General features: G+C 48.1%; 1 protein-coding gene across 3 annotated transcripts in view; it reads right to left on the bottom strand.

Moving 5' to 3' along the window:
* PINX1 (PIN2/TERF1 interacting, telomerase inhibitor 1) overlaps positions 1–16,697 on the bottom strand; it is a 61,710-nt gene extending 45,013 nt beyond the window's left edge. The window contains exons 1-6 of one of the 3 annotated variants that reach the window (XM_008631032.2): positions 16,651–16,697; positions 11,186–11,295; positions 9,324–9,416; positions 8,900–8,978; positions 5,147–5,239; positions 2,514–2,590 (exon numbers count right to left, since the gene is read on the bottom strand). In XM_008631032.2, the coding sequence (XP_008629254.1) occupies positions 2,514–2,590; positions 5,147–5,239; positions 8,900–8,978; positions 9,324–9,416; positions 11,186–11,295; positions 16,651–16,669 (471 nt within the window). In that variant the 5' untranslated portion in view covers positions 16,670–16,697. Of the gene's footprint in view, positions 1–2,513; positions 2,591–5,146; positions 5,240–8,899; positions 8,979–9,323; positions 9,417–11,185; positions 11,296–14,914; positions 15,209–16,650 lie in introns of those variants that run through there. The other 2 variants (XM_017730845.1, XM_017730844.1) reach the window with 2 other exon arrangements.
* Between the last annotated feature and the right edge of the window lie 5,048 nt (positions 16,698–21,745).

Genomic DNA, 21,745 nt, shown 5'->3' with positions numbered 1-21,745 from the left:
AGGCGGGGCCAGCCACAGCTTCTCGGGGCACCCTGTGCCAGGGCCTCACCTCCCTCACAGGAAAGAATTTCTTCCCAATATCCCATCTAACCCTGTCTTCTGTCAGTTTGAAGACATTCCCCCTTGTCCTGTCCTTCCAGGCCCTTGTAAATGGTCTCTCTCCATCTTTCTTGTAGCTCCTTTCAGGTATTGGGAGGCCCCAGTTAGGTCACCCCAAAGCTGCTCTTCTCCAGGCTTCCCTTCCCTCATCCTTTCCTCACAGGAGAGCTGCAACATCCCTCTGATCATCCTGGTGCCTCCTCTGGACTCGCTCCAGCAGCTCCATGCTCTCCTTGTGCAGAATCCACCCATTCCCTGCTGCCCACTGAGGGTTTCTGGGCTGGGTCATGTCCAGCTCTCACCCACCAGTACCCCCAAGTCCTTCTCCCAGGGCTGCTCCATCTGCTCATGCCCAGCCTGGGCTGATGCCAGGGGCTGCTCCAACCTAGATGCAGCACCAGCACTTGGCCTTGTTAAATCCATGAGATTCCTGTGGGCCACCACCCCAGCTCTTCCAGGGTCAACAGGAGTACTTCCATGTACCATCTCCACTGCAACCACAGCTGGGAGCCTGCAATCAGATCCAATGATAGGAGCAGTTCTGGCCCCTATGGAAGTGTGGAAGTCCTTATCCTGTGAACAGGGAAACCACCCAGGGTTGTAGGAGCTGAAATTAGAAGGAAATTGGAGCCTACCACAATCTGGAGGCAAACCCAGGGCTCTGCTGGGCACCAGGGCTCTTCCTACATCATCTCCACGCAGGAACAACTCAGTTCCAGAAGAACGGCAGCACCTTCCTGCTCCTGCAGTGAGCTCTGCGCACTCAGGGAAATGCCCAGAGCTTGGGGATTTCAAACCAGAATGCAAACACAGGGAATTCCTGCAAGGCCTCACAGGGCACTTCCTCTGGTGCCACCTTAAGGACCAGGCTCTGGAACATGATGGAAAGGGATCCTAAGAGTTCATGGGTGCAGTGAAATGCAATTGCTCAGAGCTGGAGGGCCTGAGCAATGCACTTTTGTTCTGTGCAAACTCCACAGATCTCTGATCCATGAAGAGAAGGAGAAGGGGGAGCTGGGGGGAGCAATTGTGCTGCCTCTGGCTTCCTCTCCCTGTGGCTGCTCCAAATTCTGTTCTCTCCTGCCTGGATTTGCATGGGGAAATTTGGGTGCTTAGGAGGGAACAGTCTGTGACTTTTCTGCCAGAAGCTTGAACCATTTCAGGAAATCAGCACAGCAGCCATCAGCCAACCACTGCATCTGTCAAGGGACTGGCAAAAACATGCACAAACTTAGACACCCTCCATAAAATCCATGTGATCTGCAGTGTTTATCCACAAAAGAGCAAATGTTCTGCAGGAAAAAGACCCAGAAGAAGCAACTTTCCAACTCGGAATTTCAAAAGATGTGAAACAGACAGAGAAAACAAGACCAACTACTTGAGACAACTCATGAGCGGACAAAATCTGCTCTCTCAACCCCACCAGTGCTGAATTGCTTTAAATCCCAGTTTTTCCTGCTTCCCATTGATCTGACAAGCAAGGGAGCCAAGGAGCAGATCCATGGCACATTTAGGTGATCAGAACCAACAAGGCTCCCTGGCACAAGATTTGAGAGCTCCAACAGTTCTCACAGACTGGAAGTTACCAAATCCTTATTTCAGCTCCCAGTGACCTGCAGTGAAGATCCACAACAATTTCCAAGAGCACCAAGAGCAAGGTGTCAAACACTACAGAAATTTCCACTCAATTTCCACTCAACTCAAGCCCCATTTTTCCCTTAAAACAAGAGATTTCCAAGAACTTGGAACCAACAGGGCAATTCCTGCAACACATCCATTTGTGCTTTTCCAGGTGTTTTTTTTCCCAAAGAATTTTTCTGGATATGTTGGTCATGTCACAGTTATTTTGTCCACTGATAGAGCAGGTCTGCGCTCTGCAAAAGCAAAATGCTAATGAACACATAAATAAAATAAAAGCTGGTCCAAACCTTGATCTCGTTACACAAAGTCAGGGGAGAGGTCTTCTCATCAAATATTTATCACTGTTCAGGGCACCTCTGAATCTTTTGCAGCTGCTCAGCCTTTCCCAATTTTGTGAAAACGAGGGCAATTTTTGTGGAGATTGCCCTGTTGGCATGGTATGTCCAATTTTATTTTGGGTATTTATGGTTCTTTCACAGAATTATTTAGGTTGGAAAAGACCTCTGAGAGCATCGAGTCCAACCAGGTCAAGCAAAATTCTCCTTTGTGATGTACATTTCCTAACAAAAAATTAAAATACTGGAGAGTTCCCCAACTCCAAAGAAGTTACATCACAATAATCCAAAAAAACAGGGATTAAATTTACTCCTATTTCCTCACAGTTCAAGCACAGTCCTTCAAGGAGAAAAAACACATTGGCAGAAGACATTTGGATGTTTTGTTTAAGGGATAATAAACAAGGAAACAAGAGAAAGGAGAAGATTCTTGTTTACCTGGGTCTTGGCACTCTTCTGTCTTCTCCCAAAAATGCAGGACAGGTCCTGCTCAGTGCGTGACGAGAGATCCTTACCTGGAAGGGGTAAAGAGAGGGAAAAAAACCCCAAACCTTCACATCTGAGGATGCATTTTGGCAACAGTGTGACCCACAGAGAGGAATTGCTCTTGGAGGTGAATAAAAAATCAGGAAGTCCAGGTTGGACGAGATGTGGAGCAACCTGAGATAGGGGAGGGTATCCCTGCCCATGGCAGGGGGTTGGAATGAGATGGGCTTTAAGGTCCTTTTCAACCCAAACCATGCTGTGGTTCTATGCTAAAGCCACTAAATGAAGGTACACATGAGGAAATGTGTGTATGCACTGGGATCTTTGGATTCTTGTGAGGATTCCCCATTTCTGACAGAATTAGGGAGTTACAGCTCCTCCACACAATGAAAAAAAAAAAAAAAAAAAATCAATTTTTACTGTGTGGAGGCTTTTCTTCGATTTCTGATGTTGCTTCTGAAAAGCAAAACCTCCACCTCTGCCACACACTGGATTATTCCAACTCAAAACCACTGCAAGGGTGAAGCAAAGATTTCCAGGAGGTCCATTATTCCCATCTGATTGTTGTGTGGTGAGCTGGATATCAGACACGGAGCAGGGAGGGGGAAGCAGGAGGGTGTGATGTGAGACTCAGAGATACAGGCAAAGGTTTAGCCAATTCCACAGTGCAGAATTTGTTGAGTTGTCCGCTACTTCTGTCAGAAAATTCTTTTGGAAAAGGCCAGCAAAAGTTAAAGAAACAAAATCAGCCCAGACAGGTAAACTCGTTAAGAGTCTGCTGGGGTCTTAAATCACTTGATTTTCTGATTCCAAAATCGCTGACCTCAAAATGAATCTCGTAATGGCCAAAAAAACCTAAAACAAAAAAAAATCCCCAAATCTGACGATTCAACCTGTTTCTTTTTCTTGGGATCCTTTCCTACCCCCAGAGGGTAAAGAGACACATCAGCCTAGAGGAGCAAGTGTTCCCCAGCTTCCTGCTGCCTCACTGCACAGCCTCTAAATGGCTTTGTGCAAGCAAGCTGGATGAGATTGGGTCTGTTTTCAGCTTAATCTTGGCCAAGGCTTGGAATGTGACACCTAAAATCCTCCTGCTCCCATTTTTAGGCTACGCTTCCTTTCCATGCCTCCCCCGGGTGCATCCCCCATTCCTTCCCTCTCAGAAAACCAACTCAGCTGACAGCCCAAATCTCCTGCAGCATCACAGGGGAGCAGCTACTAGAAAAGCAGCTGAAATCAGTGTTTTAATCTGAGGTTGGGGTGTGGGTGTATTTCCCAGATCCAGGGGTGCCTGTTCCTCCAGCAGTGACGCTCCAAACCAGCCCCAGGAGCGGAAGCCGCGTTTGGTGCCGTCGCTGTTCCCTTCTCCCGCTTTTGTGTGAGCTTGTCTTGTTTAGTCTGAAAGGAAGCAGGACTGGACTTCAACAACAAGGGCCACGACAGCATGAGCCTTTCTCAAATAACTTTTCCTCTTTCTCAGAAAAAGTACAATTTCCCTGTGTCAGGCCACAGAGGGTACAAGCAAATGAGGAGTTGCCTTGTGGAAATGTGACCAAACAAATCAGGGATATTGGGAATATGAAAGCCTTGAGCTGTATTTTACATGTTCAAAAGACACTTCTTTTTTCCTCTATATTTAGTAAAAGGTTAAATCCGAATCAAAGTAAGTCCTCTTTGCTACTACCTCAAGCAGGCCATGGCCTCTGCACTTGCAAGCCCTGAACCAATTTAATTGTTTAATGTCATAAAGTGGCAAGCTCATGTTAACAGCTTGGACTTAAAGGTTGAATTAGCCCACTAAAAATCCCAAACCCCGATATGAAAATTTGGCCTCCATTCAGATATCAATTAGCTCTGTCTTAGCAGAGGCATTTGCTGCTGGAATACATGACACAGAGCTTTCAGTTTAATAAATCGGCCATTAGTGAAAACTGATCCTATCCATGCCCTGAAACAGGCACACACACCGTGTGAGAGGGGAACAGAGCAACAGGGACAGGACTGAACAACTGTCAAGGGCCACGACCTGGACTGACTCAAATCATGTCATCACTCTAAGAAAGAAAGAAAGAAATTACTGAACTCCACAAGTTCTTGGTAAAGTTTTTGCGGCCACCAAACGCTGCCCTAATTTACCCCAGAAAGTATCTGATGGATGTAAGAGCTCTTTCCTCTTCCTTCATGCAGGTTTAATCTGATCCCTGATCTCATCCCCATGATCTCTGAGCAGGGGTTACTGGGGATTGCAGGGTTTAGTGCCACGCAGATGCCTCAGTCACTCCCACCTCGCCTTTGCCTCCTGCTCCCATCCCTGCCCACGCCCTGACCCTCAGAATATTCGCTGCTCTTTTATTCAGCTCCTTCACTTAGGGATTGTTTTATTCCCAACATCAGCGTAAGGCCATCCAAAATTGCCCAAAATAAAGAGGAACAGTGCATTAGAGCTTTAAGCAAGTTGCTGCAGGGGGTGTTTCTAAACCCAGGTTTTACTTGCGTAATTTAGACTCCAGAAGGCAACAGATCACCTTGACCAGGGTTTGTTCTAATCTTGGCCAGGGCTTATGAAACAACAAAACTCCTCTTACCTTTGGCAAACTTCATATAATGGACACGTTTCTTGGAAGATTTGGATTTTTCTTCGAGGCTGAATGTCTTTTTCTGCTTTTTCACTGAGGGCTCTAAAAAAACCAGAAACAAACCCCAAGCAAACAGGTTCCAGCTCTGTTAGAGGCACTTTAACCACCAAATTCAAACATCAGTGTTTTCAACTTTCTCTCTCAAAATTCAGTCAACAACATATCATAAAATATTATTGAAGGAAGCACTCTTAAGTTTTTGCTTGATTTTTTTTCGCCCCATCCCTTCTTTCCCATTTCCAATCCAATGTAATTTGAAAAGGCAGATAGAGCTACTCCAGGTCAAAGGCAAATCCATCTCTGTGGTTAGAAAATAATAACAGTGCTGTTTTTATGGAGTGTCTTCAGAACCAGAGTCCGAGAAATATGTAAAAAATAGTAGGAAATAAAATACTGAACCTGACTGAGCAAAAAGAAAAAGGGGGGAAAAAAAAACCCACAGGATTTTCATTTCTAACCCTACACAAAATACCTTTATTTGGACATAAGCTGATACATCTGTGTAAGGAAACTGAATGGTGACAAAGCATTTCTGTCCCTGAGGCCAACTAGAACAAATTGCCACATCCCTATTATCTCATTTTCCAGGCTTCCAGAAGAGGGACTGCATCTAAACTGTCCTCTGGGAATGGTCTCCAGGGCTGGCTCAGTCCCAGAGTCACTCAGGAGTGCTTTGGGAGACTGTGAGCAGGTTAAAGCCACATGAAAGATTAACCTCACTATTTAACAGCACAGAGACCACGTTCCTGTGCTGTGCAAGGTTATTTTAGGGGTACAAATGTTCTCTTTGCAGCCACAGAGCCTGTTAATTTGAAAGAAAGAGAGAATTAACCTGTTGTACAGCTAATTACTGCCTTACCAGTCCTGAAAAGAGGCACCACAGGAGTCTCTACTCTGTAACTCCAGAGAAGGTTACTCTGCTGAGATGTTTTTTTTCCTCCCAGTGGAATGGGTAGGGAAATCAACCCATACCCTGAGGGCCAACTTGAGTCACTTTTTTAATATGATCCCACCCTGGAAAGCTCTGCAGCCCAAGCTTTTCTGCCACTGGAATTCCAGCACTTCCCTGTTTGATAGGCAGTGCCACCTGATGACAGAATCCCCGAGCTAAAAGTGAAATCCTCAGCCTGCAGTGCGAGAGCTGAGGGCCAGCAGGCTGAGATCCATTCTCTCACTCACACATTAAACCCTAATGGGAAGAGAAAGGACCAGCAAATCAGTTTTTAACAAAAAAATCATCAATAACAGGGTCTGTGGGGAAAGCAAGGATCACAACTAAAATATCTTGACAGAGGTGCAGCACTTTGAGCCTGGTTTCCAACCTCCTGGTAGCAAAAGGAGCATTACACAGCAAAAGGTTTCCACAGAGCTTCCTCCTCCACGTTATTCCTACAGGGAAAGGGGCAGCAGCACCGCCTCGTGCCTGCAGAGAGGGATTTCACTCCAGAACATGCTGGTACTTGCAGTGGGCAGGGAAATACATCCCTGTGTCTTCCAGGGACTGGAAAATCCTGACAAACTGAGCAAGCGCTGCAGGAATGTTAATGTGCTTTTCAAAGAAATTCAGTCAGGGCAATAAAGCCTCCAAAGTGGCATTTCTGCAGCAAATCTGATCGAAGTGGAAGTGCCAAAGCACAGGCAGGGTGTTGTTCCCACATTTTATCAATGGGAAAGGGGCAGTCATCATCACTGAGGACCCCAGCAAAACAGCCTGGAATTATAGAATGGTTTGGGTGGGAAAAGACCACATAGCCCCAAACCCTTCCACTACCCAGGGTGGCTCCAAGCCCCGTCCAACCTGGCCTTCCAGGGATCCAGGGGCAGCCACAGCTTCTCTGGGCAACCTATGCCAGGGCCTTAACACCAGTAGATGAATTTCTTCCTAACATTTAATCTAATCTAAACCTGCCCTCACTGGGTGCTCACCTAGAAAAAAGAAAAAGGAAAAGACAGCTAAAACTACAGACACTGAGGGCATTTGAGTGTTGGCATCAACCCCCACGGGTCCGTTCCTTTCCGACCTCTAATTGCAATCAAGCTCTGGCAACTGCACCAGTTCTTTAAGAACAATGAAGTTTTTCAGCTGACTTTTAATGCAGTTTGGAACTGGAGGATGGCCAATAATGTAACATTTGCTCCTGCAGCACAGCTGCAGGGAGAGTTTTTTCTGGATGAGTTCTGCCAGTTCAACAATTGTCAAAAAAACCAAGTTTCGGAGTGATGCCTTTCTGTAAATCACCAAATGTGACTCTGACCTGGAATTTTCAAGGTGCACCCAAATTTGCTTTCAGTGATTGAAAACTTGTCCCAGCTCCTAAAAGGACGAAAAGAACTGAGTGAAACAGGGAGAAATGGGAGTTTTCAAGGGTCACTTTGCATGAGGTGACCCAGGCAAGAGTGCAGAGCTTAAGACCAAGCCTTGCTCCCTGAACCTGCCTCTGCTGACTCACCATGGCCCTGGGCAAGTAATTTCAGCTCTCTGCTCATCAGTCTGCAGGTTTCCCACCAGTTACACCTCCCTGATCTTCCCAGGGCTCAAGTTGCAACTTGGGTAGGATTTAGTTCTAAAGGTAGACAGGAACTTTTGGAATTTCCCCGTGAAGTGCTCTCCTAGCTCTCAAGGAGCTGAGTGACAGCACCGAGTCCTGGGTGGCCTCATGATTCCACAAGGACGACTTGCACAGCAAGCTAAAAAAGGTCTTTTGAGGCATCAGGCTCAGAATTTTAATCCTAGCTCACCAGGATTAGAAAACTTCCTTGCTAACTGATTTTCCTCCTCTTCTTTCTACATTTTTTCTCCTAGAAAACCTTCAGTGCTCAAAGGTTACACAAATGAATGAATGAAATGAAGTTGGTGAATCCACTAAGCTGGCAATGCTGCCCCAGCAGCACACGGACAGGCTGTGTCCAAACAGGAGCCCTTGGTTTAACAACACTTCAGAAAGCTGTTTAGATACAAAGTCAGCATTTAAACATGAGTTTAACTAGAGGAGAGATGATAAATCATTTGATAAACCAATTCTTTCTCTAAGCTCACCCACCACAGTTTCCTAACTTCATTTTCACAAAGCAAGGTCAGCTTGTAAGAAACTTCAAAAATAGAAGACTTTAAAAATAGCCCTTTTGGGGAAGTTTCCCCACTTGTGTGCTCAACACAAGGGCTACAAAAATCACTTTATACCACACTCAAAGCAGAAATGCAGAACTCTGAGGCAAAAGCTATGGAGCAGCTCTCCAAGGACAGGAAAAGGAGGTATTTAAGAAGCTACTGGAGCATGGAAGCCAAGTGTGACAGTTCATTTGTAAAAGGAAGGCAAAGCATTGCAGTGCTGAGTGATTTTTGTGAGCCTTCAGACAGATTCGGGGTGCTTCATAAAGAAATAACTCTTCCTGTAGGTACAGCCCAGGAAAAGTGTCCCAAATATTGTGATCTGGATAAAATAAACAAGTTCAATATCTTATGTTTTCCTTCCTCAACAAAAAGCCTTTCTTTGAGTCCTGAGAGCAAAACTGATGCACTGAGATCTGCAAATCCATGGTCATGGATGGCAAGACATCCTTTGGCTCCCAGTAATTTTGGGGAAGAAGAGGGAGTTGTTAACCTTATTTGTAGCCCAAACCGGGCCTCAGGAACTCTTTGAAGACACAGAATGGAAACTCTGCTGAGCTTCCAGCATCTGATTGAGCCAAGCATGAACCTACCTGTTTCACCCTGTCCATGGCAGTTATTCAGCTCAGCCAGAAGCTGGTTGAAGTCATCCTGATGAGCAATCCAGTTGTCCTGTAAATATCACCCACATGAACACAAGGCAGAAGTCTTCAGAATTAACACAAGTTTTACTAAACTCTAAGAACTAAGACTCTGAGAAGTAAATTAATTGGATATATCCAGTCCCTGTTGGTGGGAGGGAGCCTGGGAAGCTCCACAGGTGGTAAAACCAACAACAGCTCCTACAGCCACCCCAAAGTGAAATGAACTTATCAGGGTTGTGTTGGGAAGTCCTGAAAAATCCTGTTTGGTACGTGCTACCACCAGCTGTGACAACAGATTTCACTGATGTTCCATTCAAATAATTGTGCTGTTGCTGAAATGGGATTCATTCCCTGCCCTGGGTCTAGTGCTCACCTCGTGATTGATGGTAGCCCCTAATCCCAGCACGTCGTTTTTCACCTTAACCCTGATGTGTTCTGGATTTCCTTGCTCCTGAGCCCCGAGACCCTAAGGAGGATTTGAGGGTAAAAATGTAAGGATTTTACAGCAGCAGTTAGAGCTTTTGGATTGTCAGATAGTTCACAAAGAAATACAGCAAGAAATCACAACTTCCTATGAATTTGCCTGCTTGTAGCTGAACTCATTCACAGGCATTACCACACAACAAACAAAGGCTTTTAAATTCACTACTTAAGCCTCCAGCAAAGCATTACAAACACTAAAACAGCAACAACATGAAGTAGTTGGGTGATTAATCAGGAAGCCACCTGACATTCCTAAGCAAGCCCAAAGTGTTTCCACCTTTCCAACAAGACTCTATATAAGAAGAACTCTCCCCAAAAATCCCTCTGTCACTGAGAAGGGTAATGGGAGTAAGGCAGATCCACATGGAACACACAATCCAGAACAAATTTATACGGAAGGCGAGCAGGGAGGGGCAGGGGAGAAGCAGACTGGAGCCAGCAGGACATTCACAACTTCTTCCACCTCATTTGTGCTCATAATTGGATGAAAATATTGGAGCAAATGACTTTAGGGTTCTTTAATATGAAGCAATAATCAGGTCCAGGGTTATCTTTCTTAACTGTATGATCAAGGCTAAAAAATTAAAAGGCAAAGCTTTCGGTTTAAAACTTTGCTCCTGGGACCTGCTTTTTGCCTCATCTGTCACAAATCATCAGCCAAGTGTGCTAGAATTAATAAACATTTATGTGCTGCTGCAGTGCAGAGAAGCCCTGCAGACACATCCTGGGATATCTAATATTTGAAGGAATGAGGCATATTTGGACAACCAAAGTGGAGTTTTTCTGATCAGTGGGGTGGAAAATTTGCCTTGAAACTTCTGCTGACCAAAAGATATGGAAGCAAGCAGGAGACTCGGCCACACAACCTGCCCTGACCCAATTCCAACACAACCAATAACAGGACTGGTGTAAGCAGCTTAATTTCCCTGCCCAGATGGGCTTCTGCCCCTTAATTTGATCAAGGGAAAGTTCCATTTGTCCAAGTTTGCAGTGGAATGGAGACATAAATCCTTCTTGTACAACTGCTGCCAAGGAAGATCCAGTAGCTCGAGTGGGAAACGTTGTGAGACAACTGAGGCAACAGTTTAAATCCAAAAATAGGCTTTAAAGCATTCAGAGAATTGAGAATTATCCTAATTTTATTCCTGTTAAGGAAAGTCTGTAAGAGGAAATCTAGAAGGAGAATTAAAGGAAGTAGGGGTTTGTGGGGATTCTTATCATTAAATACTCTGATGTGCAGCCCCAAATCTCAGCTTTGCTGAGGCACCTCTGTGGAATTAAACCTGCAGTTTGCAGGTGTCTGTGCTGACCTGGAGATTGCTGTTAGTGCCAGGAACCAGTCACTGGGACCACAGGTCCTGGCTGAAGCTGGGAAGGGACACAGCTCACAGGATACAGCATTTTGGGGGTTCAAGGAAGAGAGCAGAAAAAAAAATTGAAACCAGGTGGAAGATTAAAGCAGGTCCTGCAGTTGCTTTAAAGAGCACCAAACACGGAGAGAATTGAGGGTTTAAAGGCAGCTTAAAACCTTTAACCTGATTTAATGTTCCAACTCCTGCTCTCACTTGGGAATTTAGGTTGTCAGAGAATGGAGAGAAACTGGAAAGCAGGAGAGGCACAAACAAGACTTTGTAACTAAGTGTAGAAATCTGTCACTGCTCAAATTCTCTGTGCACTTAAGAGAATAAATTAAATGAGTTTGATTTATGGCAGTTTTAGACCCTTCAGCGACAATTTTCCCTTAGATCCTACCTTTCCTTTGGACCAGCCCATCTTTTCCAGCATCTTCTGGCCAAATTTGGAGTCATCATTGCTCCAGGCGCTGTTTCGTGGATCCACGGACCACTTCTGCCTTCTCCGGGCTGGAGCAGGAAGGGAAAATTCAAACAGGCTCTACTGGCATTCCCAGAGAGTTCTTGGTATTGGATCAGTTCAACCAAAGCTCTTCATTGCAAAAACACCACTCCAGAACTTAGGCCAGACTCACCATATTTTGGGGGTTAATTTTACTAAACAAAAACCACCACAACAACAATAAAAGCCCAGTGAAAATATTAATTATTAATGGGAAGATGCCAAAGCAGAATTGCTACGGAAGTTGCTGTCCCTCAGGATGGGCTGTGATTCAGGGAAAGCTTTAAGGATTACCATTTGGGTGTAAATTCCATATTTATTCCAATTTTGTTTTACATCTGGCTTCAACATGGAATCTACAGAGGAGGAGATTATGATGCAGCTCTCCCACTTCTGGACAAAACCCATTCTCCAGACTTCTCTTTAACCAGAACCCAGAAATTTTAGTATTTGCCTTCTTAACAAAAGCCAAATCAAAAATCCAATGTAAGTGAACAGAGAAAGGGAATGACAGAACACAAACCCGTGGGATTTCAGCTTTTGGATTTCTCAAAAATGCTTTATGGGAAAACTGAAAAGCTGCCAGAAATGATTGCAGGAGTTAAGTGATCCAAAGGAAAATCAAGGCTCCTTTGTCCTATACAGATTCCCGAAGAAATTACATTCTCCCAGGCCCACATGTTGCCTTTCCCACCAGGAACAGCTTCCTTGAAATCAAGGAAGAGAAGCCAGCCCAGTTAACCAGTCACTTGAAGTGTGCACCTAAACCCAGGCAGGAAGAGAACCTAAATAAACAAGACAAACAAAGAATGGGAGACAGGAAGATCACAAACTTCATTAAACACCATGGGAAATGCCGGATCAAAAATGACCGGTTAACCCAAGGCCACACAAAGGCAGGGAGAAGCCAAATCCAACGAGGTGTTTTCAATGTAATCAGGAAGTCATCGTTCCCTAAAAGACAAGATTTGGGATTTGGGCCAGAGGGACTGAATATTACAGGGATGTTTGACTCATTTTTGTCCAGTTTTGTTTCATTTTTAAGGAACTAAGGCTGTCAGAATGCAAGGTGGGGGCTTTTTTTAACAAGCTACTGAAACTCTGAAGCTCCAAACAGTCCCTAAACAGCTTTCACAGTGGGTTAAACACCCGAGGGCTGTGAGGGGAATCCAACCTTTGGCTGGTTCATTTCTCTACAGGAAACAACTTATTAACCTCAGAGGCTGTGGCTGCCTCGTCCCTGGAAGTGTCCAAGGCCAGGCTGGATGGGGCTTGGAGCAACCTGGGAGAGTGGAAGGTGTCCCTGCCCATGGCAGGGGGTGGAATGGGATGATCTTTAGGGTCTCTTCCACCCCAAACCATCCTGGGATTCTGTGATTATTCCCACCAGGAAGCCTTGAGAGCAGAACCTCCTCCAAGCCCTGCCCGTGCTGCCAACATAATGTGAGAAAGCACCACTGTGGTCTCTCATTTTTAACTTCTAAACAAACTGGGATTCCCTGCTGTCCCATGGAGAACCAGGGGGCTGAGCCTGGAGCAAAGGAGGCTCAGGGGGGACCTTGTGGCTCTGCACAACTCCCTGACAGGAGGGGGCAGCCAGGGGGGTCGGGCTCTGCTCCCAGGGAACAGGGCAGGATGAGAGGAAACAGCCTCAAGTTGTGCCAGGGGAGGTTTAGATTGGATATGAGGGAATATCTTCATGATAAAAGGTGGTCAGACATTGGAAGAGCTGCCCAGGGCATCCCCCATCCCTGGGGGGATTTAAAAGCCATGTGGATGTGGCACTTGGGGACATGGCTCAGTGGTGGCCTTGGCAGTGCTGGGGGATGGTTGGACTGGATGATGTCTGAGGGATTTTCCAACCGTAATAATTCAGGTTCTATGATTCCAATAGAGTTTATGCTGCCCACTTAAGCAGCTGCCCTCCTTTTCACTCACATTTCTTCATTTCTACCTCTAAAATCCCTCAATTTACATCAACTTTCCCTCACTCAGCCACCAAAAACGGTTCAATGCCCTTTATAAATCCAACATTTTAGGTATGTCCATACTCTTACACTCTCTGTAAGTAGTTCCTCAGGTGGTGACTTTGCAAACCCCAAGAAATTAAATCCAATGCAATTCCTACAGTTGTAAAACCACCCCATGTATCTCAGGATTTATCAACAATGGGTGAATTAACTTCCAGATTGAGTTGTTTGATGTGCTTTAAACCACCTCAAAAATGAACTTCTATGTTTTTTCCTGAGCATCTCCCTGTGGAGAAGCCCCTGAGATGTTTTGCTCCTGGGAGGATGTTGGTAACAAAAGCACAAGGGCACCAGACACAAGTATTTCTTAAGCTTGAAATTAAGAGACCTTCCCTTTCTCAGCACTTGCAATCTGAGTATTTCAAACACTGTGGGTTTAATCCTCAGATTTCTGCCAGGATAACATACTCTGATTTTTAAACAGGGTGACTTAAATATAGGAAAAAAACCCAAGCAAACTTGCTTTCATCTTTAGAGAAGTATTTAAGAAAGCCAGGAACAGCTCCATGCCATTTCCAGAAAACATAAAATCATCTTCCCTTTCCAAACAAACAACAAAATCCACTAATTAGTCAATAATTTATCAGAAACGTTTGTTCGCTGATATCTCTAAAGTGGGAGAGGAAACCAGGTACGAACTTCCAGCTACAAGATTCAGCTCCTAATTTAACACCAACTTTCTGGGCTGCTCCGAAAATGATGCCACAGACAGTGATGGAACTCCGGGAGAGCAGCACCATCCAGTGGAGAAAATCCTCATTTCCTTAGGGAATCACAGAATCACTGAGGTTGGAAAATACCTCTAAGATCACCCAGTCCAACCATCCCCCAGCACTGCCAAGGCCACCACTGAGCCGTGTCCCCCAGTGCCACATCCGCATGGCTTTGAAACCCCCCCAGGGATGGGGACTCCAGTACTGCCCTGGGCAGCTGCGCCAGGGCTGGACAACTCAAATTCTTTACTCAAACACTCTATGATCTGAAAAAGATCCATTGCTAATCCCTTTTGCCAAGATGAATTCTATGCCTGGAGCAAGTTTTTAACTATAATTTTGAAAGTTCCCATCCAAACCCCTGCCATGAGCCCAGAGATGGTCTGGGAGCACAGGAGGGACACAGCTCTGGAGCCAGGCTGGGAAAGCTGGGGGTGTTCACCTGGAGAAGGGAAGGCTCCAGGGAGAGCTCAGAGCCCCTTCCAGAGCCTAAAGGGGCTCCAGAAGAGCTGGAGAGGGACTTGGGCCAAGGGATGGAGGGACAGGACACAGGGAATGGCTTCCCACTGCCAGAGTGCAGGGATGGATGGGAGATTGGGAAGGAATTGTTCCCTGTGAGAGTGGGGAGGCCCTGGCCCAGGGTGCCCAGAGAAGCTGTGGCTGACCCTGGATCCCTGGCAGTGCCCAAGGCCAGGTTGGACAGGGCTTGAAAGAGGGCTTGGCGCACCGTGGGCTAGGGGGAGTGTCCCCTGCCCATGGCAGGGGGTGGAACTGGATGGGCTTTAAGGTCCCTTCCACTCCAAGTGAGTCTATTATTGACACGTCCAATTAAAACAATTAACAAATTCTGGAAAAAAGAGTACCAAAGTTCACACTGAAAATACCTAGAAAACTCCATGTGCAAATGCAGATTTGTTTTCCTCAATTCACATCTTCACTTCCCAATGGAAACCACATTTGTTATGAGTCTGTCTTGTTCCTATTTCCTGCAGCCCAGCAAACAAATTCAGCAGACCCTGAGCTCTCGGTTAAGGGTGTCCTGACACCAGAAAGTTCTATCAGAAATGGGGAGCCCAAGTTCTCAATCACCTCAGAGGCAAAAGTGAAGCTCTTTGTTTCCAATATCATGGAAATTTAAACAAAATCCATAGAATCAGGGGACATCCTGAGCTGGAAGGGACCCACCAGGATCATCCAGTCCAGCTCCTGGCCCTACAGAGACACCCCAACAATCCCACCCTGTGCATCCCTGAGAGCGTTGTCCAAACACTCCTGGAGCTCTGGCAGCCTTGGGGCTGTGCCCATTCCCTGGGGAGCTGCTCCAGTGCCCCAGCACCCTCTGGGGGAAGAGCCTTTCCCTGCTATCCATCCCAAATTCCCCTGGCACAGCTCCAGCCGTTCCCTGGATCCTGTCCCTGCTCACAGGGAGCAGAGATCGGAGCTGCCCCTCGGGAGGAGCTGCAGCCCCTGGTGAGGTCTGACCTCAGTCCCCTCTGCTCCAGCTGACCACACCCAGTGCCCTCAGGCCCTCCTCATTTGGCCCCTCCAGACCCTTCCCCACCTCCAAAGCCTCCTCTGGAGGGTCTCTAAAAGCTGTGGATTGGCAGAGCTTGGCTCAGCTCCAGCGCTGCCCCGGGAGTGACCCAAGCACCAAACCCAGCACCAGCCCACGGCCCTGCCACGTCCCCGGGGTGTCCCCAGCACCCCTGGGCTGGAGGTGTCTCCCCTTAAAACACACGGCCAGAGACGGCACCGAGCCCCTGAAAGGACAAGCTGTCCCTAAAGGTTTCCAAGGGACATTCCCACTGCTCCTGCCCGGGACACGACAGACCCCACAGAGAAGCCCCTGCACCCCTCATCCTGCACCAGTGTCCCCCTGGAACCCCCTTCCCGGCCATCCCACCTCTCCCAGCCTCCAGACCCCATCTTTTCCTTAACCCTGCCTTTTCCTCAATTCCTGCCTTTCCCAGCCCCCACAGCCCTCTGTTCTTCAACCCCAGGGACCCTTGAAGCCTTTTCTCACCCTCAGCCCAGCTCTCCCAGGCCCCAGCCCCCCTTTTCCTTCACCCTGGCATCCCCCGCAGCCCCATTCCTGCCCTTCTCAGACCCGAAACCCCTCGTTCTTCAACATCGGGCACCTCCTGAGCCCCTTTTCTGGCCCCAGCCCAGGTCTCCTAGCTCCAAGACCCCCCCTTCTCCTTGACACTGGGACCCTCTGGACCCTCATTCCTGCCTCTCCCAGCCCCCAGTTCTTCCACACCGGGGGACCCCTAAACCCTTTTCCCGGCCACCCCGAGGTCTCCTCACCCCATGACCCCCCCCCTTCCCCTGACACAGGGGACCCCTGGAGCCCAATTCATGGACAAAGGAACCTCCTCATCCCACCTTTCCCAGTCCCCGCACTCCCCTTTCCTTAACTCTGAAACCTCCTTCCGCAGCAGCGGAACTCCCCGAACCCCTTTATGTGCTACTGAGACCCCCCTGCACCCATGGGGAGGGGCGGCGCAGCCCGGACCCCTCAGAAAGGGCTGTGGGGAGGGTCTGGAACCGCTCCCGAGGCACCGGTTCACTCCCATTCCCGCAGCATTCCCGCGGCATTCCCACCGGGACCGGCACTCACGCTCCGCCAGCATCGCCATCTTGGGGGCCTCCCTTCCTGCAGGGGGACTTTCGTGACCTCCGGCGCATAAAAAGGGCGGCGTGAGCGGCGCCTGATTAAAAAAGTTTTAAAACAGGCGAGCGTAGCGGACACCAAAGTAAAAATGAAAAAATGAAAATGAAGTTTGCAAATTTGCTGAAATTCCAGTAAATATCTCAAAACACGGTCTCGGTTGTGTATCGGCTGTTCCCGTGCCGGGGGAAGGGGATGAGCAGTGCTCGCTGTGTGTGATTGGAAATAAGGGGCACGGGCAGGGTGAATATTCCAGGGAGTTGCGGGTCTGGCTGTGCCTGGATTTCCCCAAACCTCGCTGTCGTGGAAGGGTAGGGTGGGGGACACACAGAGGCATCTTGAGCAGCATCCCCTTCCAGCCTTTCTGTGAAATGAAACAGGTTTTTTTTTTCCTTTCTGCCACAAACTCTATTTGAGGACTGGAGCAACCCCTGTTTGATGAGTTGCTGAGTCAAAGCTCTTCTATACAGGAATAATTTTTGTAGTTATGTTCTTAAGCCCTTGGTCGTTCATATTTTCTGGGTTTTTAGCATCTCTTCAGTTGTTTTATTTGAAGAACAGCACCCAAGATATGACTGAGTTCTTCAGGCAGCTTCCTCTGGATCCTCCTTGCCTACATTTTGCATCCAAGCACAATATTTTGTTTTTTAATATCCCTTTTGTAGAAGTGCCAGGAAGGGGTTTTATATTCTGTGTTCATGGCGTGTGTTAATTCTGTCTTCCACCCTTTACTGAATCAATACTTGCGTCTGTTCATGTTGTTGTGCTGTTCTGAACTGTGGGTATTTGGTGGTTTTCCTTTTCTTTCCCAGCTGGAGTCACCTGGAAGTGTCCCAAGTGTCCTCAGTACCTTGAGTGAGGTTGATAATGGGAGGATTGAGCCCAGAATCCCAGGATGGGTCAGGTTGGAAGGGACCACAGTGGCTCCTCTGGTGCCACCTCCCTGCTCCAGCAGGGCCATTCCAGAGCACAGGGCTGTGTCCAGACAGGTCTGGAATATCCCCCATGAGGGAGACTCCCCACCCTCTCTGGACAATCTGTTCAGGGCTCGGTCTCTGCACAGGAAAGTTCTTCCTCATGTCCAGTGGAACTTCCTGGGATCAGTTCCTGCCCGTTCCTCTGGTGCCATTGCTGGGCCCCGGAGCAGAGCCCGGGCCCTGCTCTGAGCCCTCCCTGCAGACAGAGACACCCAGGGCTGAGGGTCCCTCTCAGCATCTCCTCTGAGGCTGAGCAGCCCCAGCTCCCTCAGCCTTCCCTGGGCAGGGAGTGTCTCCGGGCCCTTCATCAACTTTGTTGCTGGACCCGCTGCAGGAGCTCCGTGTCCCTGCTGTCCTGAGGAGCCCAGACCTGGACACAGCACCCCAGATGTGCCTCACAGGGCTCAGCAGAGGGGCAGGATCACTCCCTGACCTGCTGGGAATGCTTTTCCTGGTGCACCCCAGGATACCATTGACCTTCTTTGCCCTCCGGTCACTGCTGGTCAAGGACACCTCCCACTATCCCAGGCTGCTCCAAGCCCTGTCCAACCTGGCCTTGGACACTTCCAGGGATCCAGGGGCAGCCACAGCTTCTCTGGGCACCCTGTGCCAGGGCCTCACCACCCTCACAGGGAACAATTCCTTCCCAATATCCCATCTATCCCTGCCCTCTGGCACTGGGAAGCCATTCCCTGTGTCCTGTCCCTCCATCCCTTGTCCCAAGTCTCTCTCCAGCTCTCCTGTAGACTCCCTTCAGGTACTGGAAGGCCACAATTAGGTGACCCCAAATCTTCTCTTCTCCAGGCTGAACAAGCCCAATTCCCTCAGCTTTTCCTCACAGGAGAGGATCAGGACAGATTTCCCACTGCTCTTTCTCCATCCATCCTCCCATCTGGATGGCAGCTGGGTTACAGCTCCCCTGGCTCAGCTTTTCCCACTGCTTTGCCTCTGTGCCTTTGGATTTATGTTACAGCTCCCTGTTTGCTTTGGGAACACTGTGCAGGACAGTTTTGATAAGGTTTATTTGTGTTTTTTCATAGGCAAAGCAAACAAACATTATATCTGTGGCTTTTCCTCTCTAAGACCCCTTCTGTCTGTCAGCAGTTACATTGATACGATGGAGCTTGATCCTGGCAAATCTCTAAATTTACAATTATCTTGATGATTTATTTTTAATAGTCCATATTCAGGTCCTATTACACTGGCTGCTCTGGCTGCCCCACTTCCTCCTTTAAACAAGGGTATTGAACTGGTCCTTCTAGACTTTTCTGAGGCCATTTCCCGCTGCCAGGAATCCTCACAGGGTTTGTTCTCCCCAGACTTTATTGCCAGTTCTCTGCACTTTCAGGTCACATTCATCAGGCTCGACTGATGTGGAAACAAATAAATACTGCCCAGACCTTCACTACATGGGAGAGAGAGAGATTTTCCCTTTCAAAAGTTTCACTTAACGCTTTCCTCCAGGAGGAAATCCTTGGAGACCAGGATCAACCACAGAAGAGCCTTCTTTCTGTTTTCATAGAGTCACACAGGATCCCAGAATCATGGAATTTAGGTTGGAAAAGCCCTCCAAGATCACTGAGTCCAACCTGTGACTGGTCCCCACCTTGTCACCAGCCCAGAGCACTGAGTGCCACCTCCAGTCATTCCATGGACAACTCCAGAGATGGGGACTCCAACACATCCCTGGGCAGCTCCTTCCAATGCCTGACCACCATGAAGAAATTCCTCCTGATGTCCACTGTCAGGGAGTTGTGCAGAGCCACAAGGTCCCCCCTGAGCCTCCTTTTCTCCAGGCTGAGCCCCTTTCCCAGCTCCCTCAGCCACTCCTGCTGCTCCAGCCCCTTCCCAGCTCTGTGTCACCTCATCTGCTTTCCAGTGCTCACAGGTCACTCACCAGCATCCTCATAGAATCACTCAGATTGGAAAAAACTTCCAAGTCCAACCATCCCCCAGCACTGCCAAGGCGGCCTCTGACCCATGTCCCCAAGTGCCACATCCACAAGGCTTTTAAATCCCTCCAGGCATGGCGACTCTAGCACTGCCCTGGGCAGCTGTTCCAATGTTTGACCACCCTTTCACTGAAGAAATTTTCCCTCATACCCAATTTAAACCTCCCCTGGCACAACTTGAGGCCGTTTCCTCCTCCTTTCAGGGAGTTGTAGGAGCCTCCTTCTCCCCTTTCACTACCACCCAGGGATTCTCTGTAGTGGCCACTCTTTGCTGGCATCTGGATCTGAAGTAATCCCTCATCCTTCTACCTGTATTCCCTGATCCAAGTGCCCTCCCTGGCAGTAGCAGCCATTTCCATGAATTATCCCTCTAAGATCTCTTTTACATCAATGAAATTGATGTGTGGAGTGTTTGATGGTCACTTGTGTGATGCATTTCACACCAGCCAAATTCTGCTCTGTTTTTAATTTTGGAGAGGTTTAAATCTTCCGGCTGAGAGCTGAGTGTTGTATTTGGTCGCTCCAACAGGGAGCAGCATTCCCCACGTTTGGAACAGCTTCGCGGTGATATAAAGACATCACTGGAGGTGGAAAACGTGAAGTAATTTCTGTTAAAGGATGCCTTCAGGTTGAGATTTTTCTCTTGTTTGGTTTTGAAACTTAATATTCGGCCGCATCAGAGCACTTCTGCCTCCAGAGCTCTCACTCCCGGCCAGCAAAGAATCACAACTCAAAACACAAAGGAGGTTGCACATGATTTAATTATTACTTAATATTTGCTTAACAGGAGGCTCGAGGTCAAGGTCCAAATTATCTGACACAGTTCTTGCAAATGAGGAGTTTATAAAACAATTAAGTCCATGAATATGCACAGGGGAAGTGAAATTAGGCAGAGAAAAGGTTCCATCCTGGGGCAATTATTGTGCTTCCCAGTTACATCCCTGACTAAAAGCTGGTGTCACAGGAAAGAAAAATGTGTGAATGTTTGAATATATACTTTCTGCCAGGAGAAATAACAGCAGCTGTGGGTGATTCCAGCCCTCTAAGAAAATAGCCTAAAATCCTGTTTCCAGTGTGCTTGGAGGGAGGTTGAAATGTAGCTCTGGCCTGAAGAATAGAGGGATAAAGATGCCTGGTGGGCATTCCATCCAGAGCTCTCCAGCGATTCCTCCCAAGGGTCTTCCTTGGAAAGAGGTGTTTCCCGAGAGCCAGCCCCGCAAGGATCACCCAGGGCTCGGGGTCTGAGCAGGGAATTTTCCTCCCAGCACGTCCTTATCAATTGCTGTCAGAGTCCCTTCAGGCTTTGGGGAATTCCTTTGGTGCCACTCTCAGGTTGAGTTGGGGTCACAGGGAAAAATCCAGCTGGGATGGACAGAGCCAACAACATGGGAATTGAACCAGCAGGAAGGTGGAGGAGGGTTGGAAGCACATCTGAGCCAGATACTCACCTCGCCGACCCCTTCCCACCTGGAGGAGACCCTTGGAAGTCAGGCGGGAGAGAATTACATTTCCCAGCTAAGGAGCAGCTCCGTGCCCTGCAGAAGGGCCCCATTCCAATGCCCCATAAACCTGGGAGATGTGAGGAGAGAGAGGAGAAGCAGCCAGGAATAGAAAAGGGGAGGGGGGAAGGAGGAGGAAAGCGAGGAAAGAAACAGAATGTGAGTCCCGGCTGTGCAACAAGTCCTTTGTGAGGCAACTCAGCCTCTGTTGTGTGATAAATGGCCTGAGGCCAGGCTAGAAATGCTTATTGAGGGAGTCCTGGGAGAGGTGGGATGGAAGCTCTAGGGACAAGGGCTGCCTGGAGACCTTAAAACGACAAGACAGCTTTGATTTAGGACACTGATTCGAGGGAGCACACGGATTAGAGGTGAGCTCTGGTGGGAGAAGCTGCCCATCAAGCGCCAGGCAGGGAGCAAGAGATTAACAACGTGTGACCCACTGAGCAAAGGATGTCACAACGAGTGCCCACAGCCAGGAGACGAGGGGTTCAAAGAACAGCTACTGGGGCACTGAGGAGCAGGAACAGGCTCAGGGAGAGGGGTTGCTGTTCCTGGAAGTGCTGCCAGCACAGAGCTCAGCAGTGGCTGGCTGGGAACACTGGAGGGAGCTTGGCAA

Source organism: Corvus brachyrhynchos, unplaced genomic scaffold (assembly GCF_000691975.1).
Source record: "Corvus brachyrhynchos isolate BGI_N302 unplaced genomic scaffold, ASM69197v1 scaffold203, whole genome shotgun sequence".
Classification (NCBI taxonomy): Eukaryota; Metazoa; Chordata; class Aves; order Passeriformes; family Corvidae; genus Corvus; species Corvus brachyrhynchos.
Note: the sequence above shows the minus strand (reverse complement) of the source record. Positions and strands in the feature narration are given on the sequence as shown.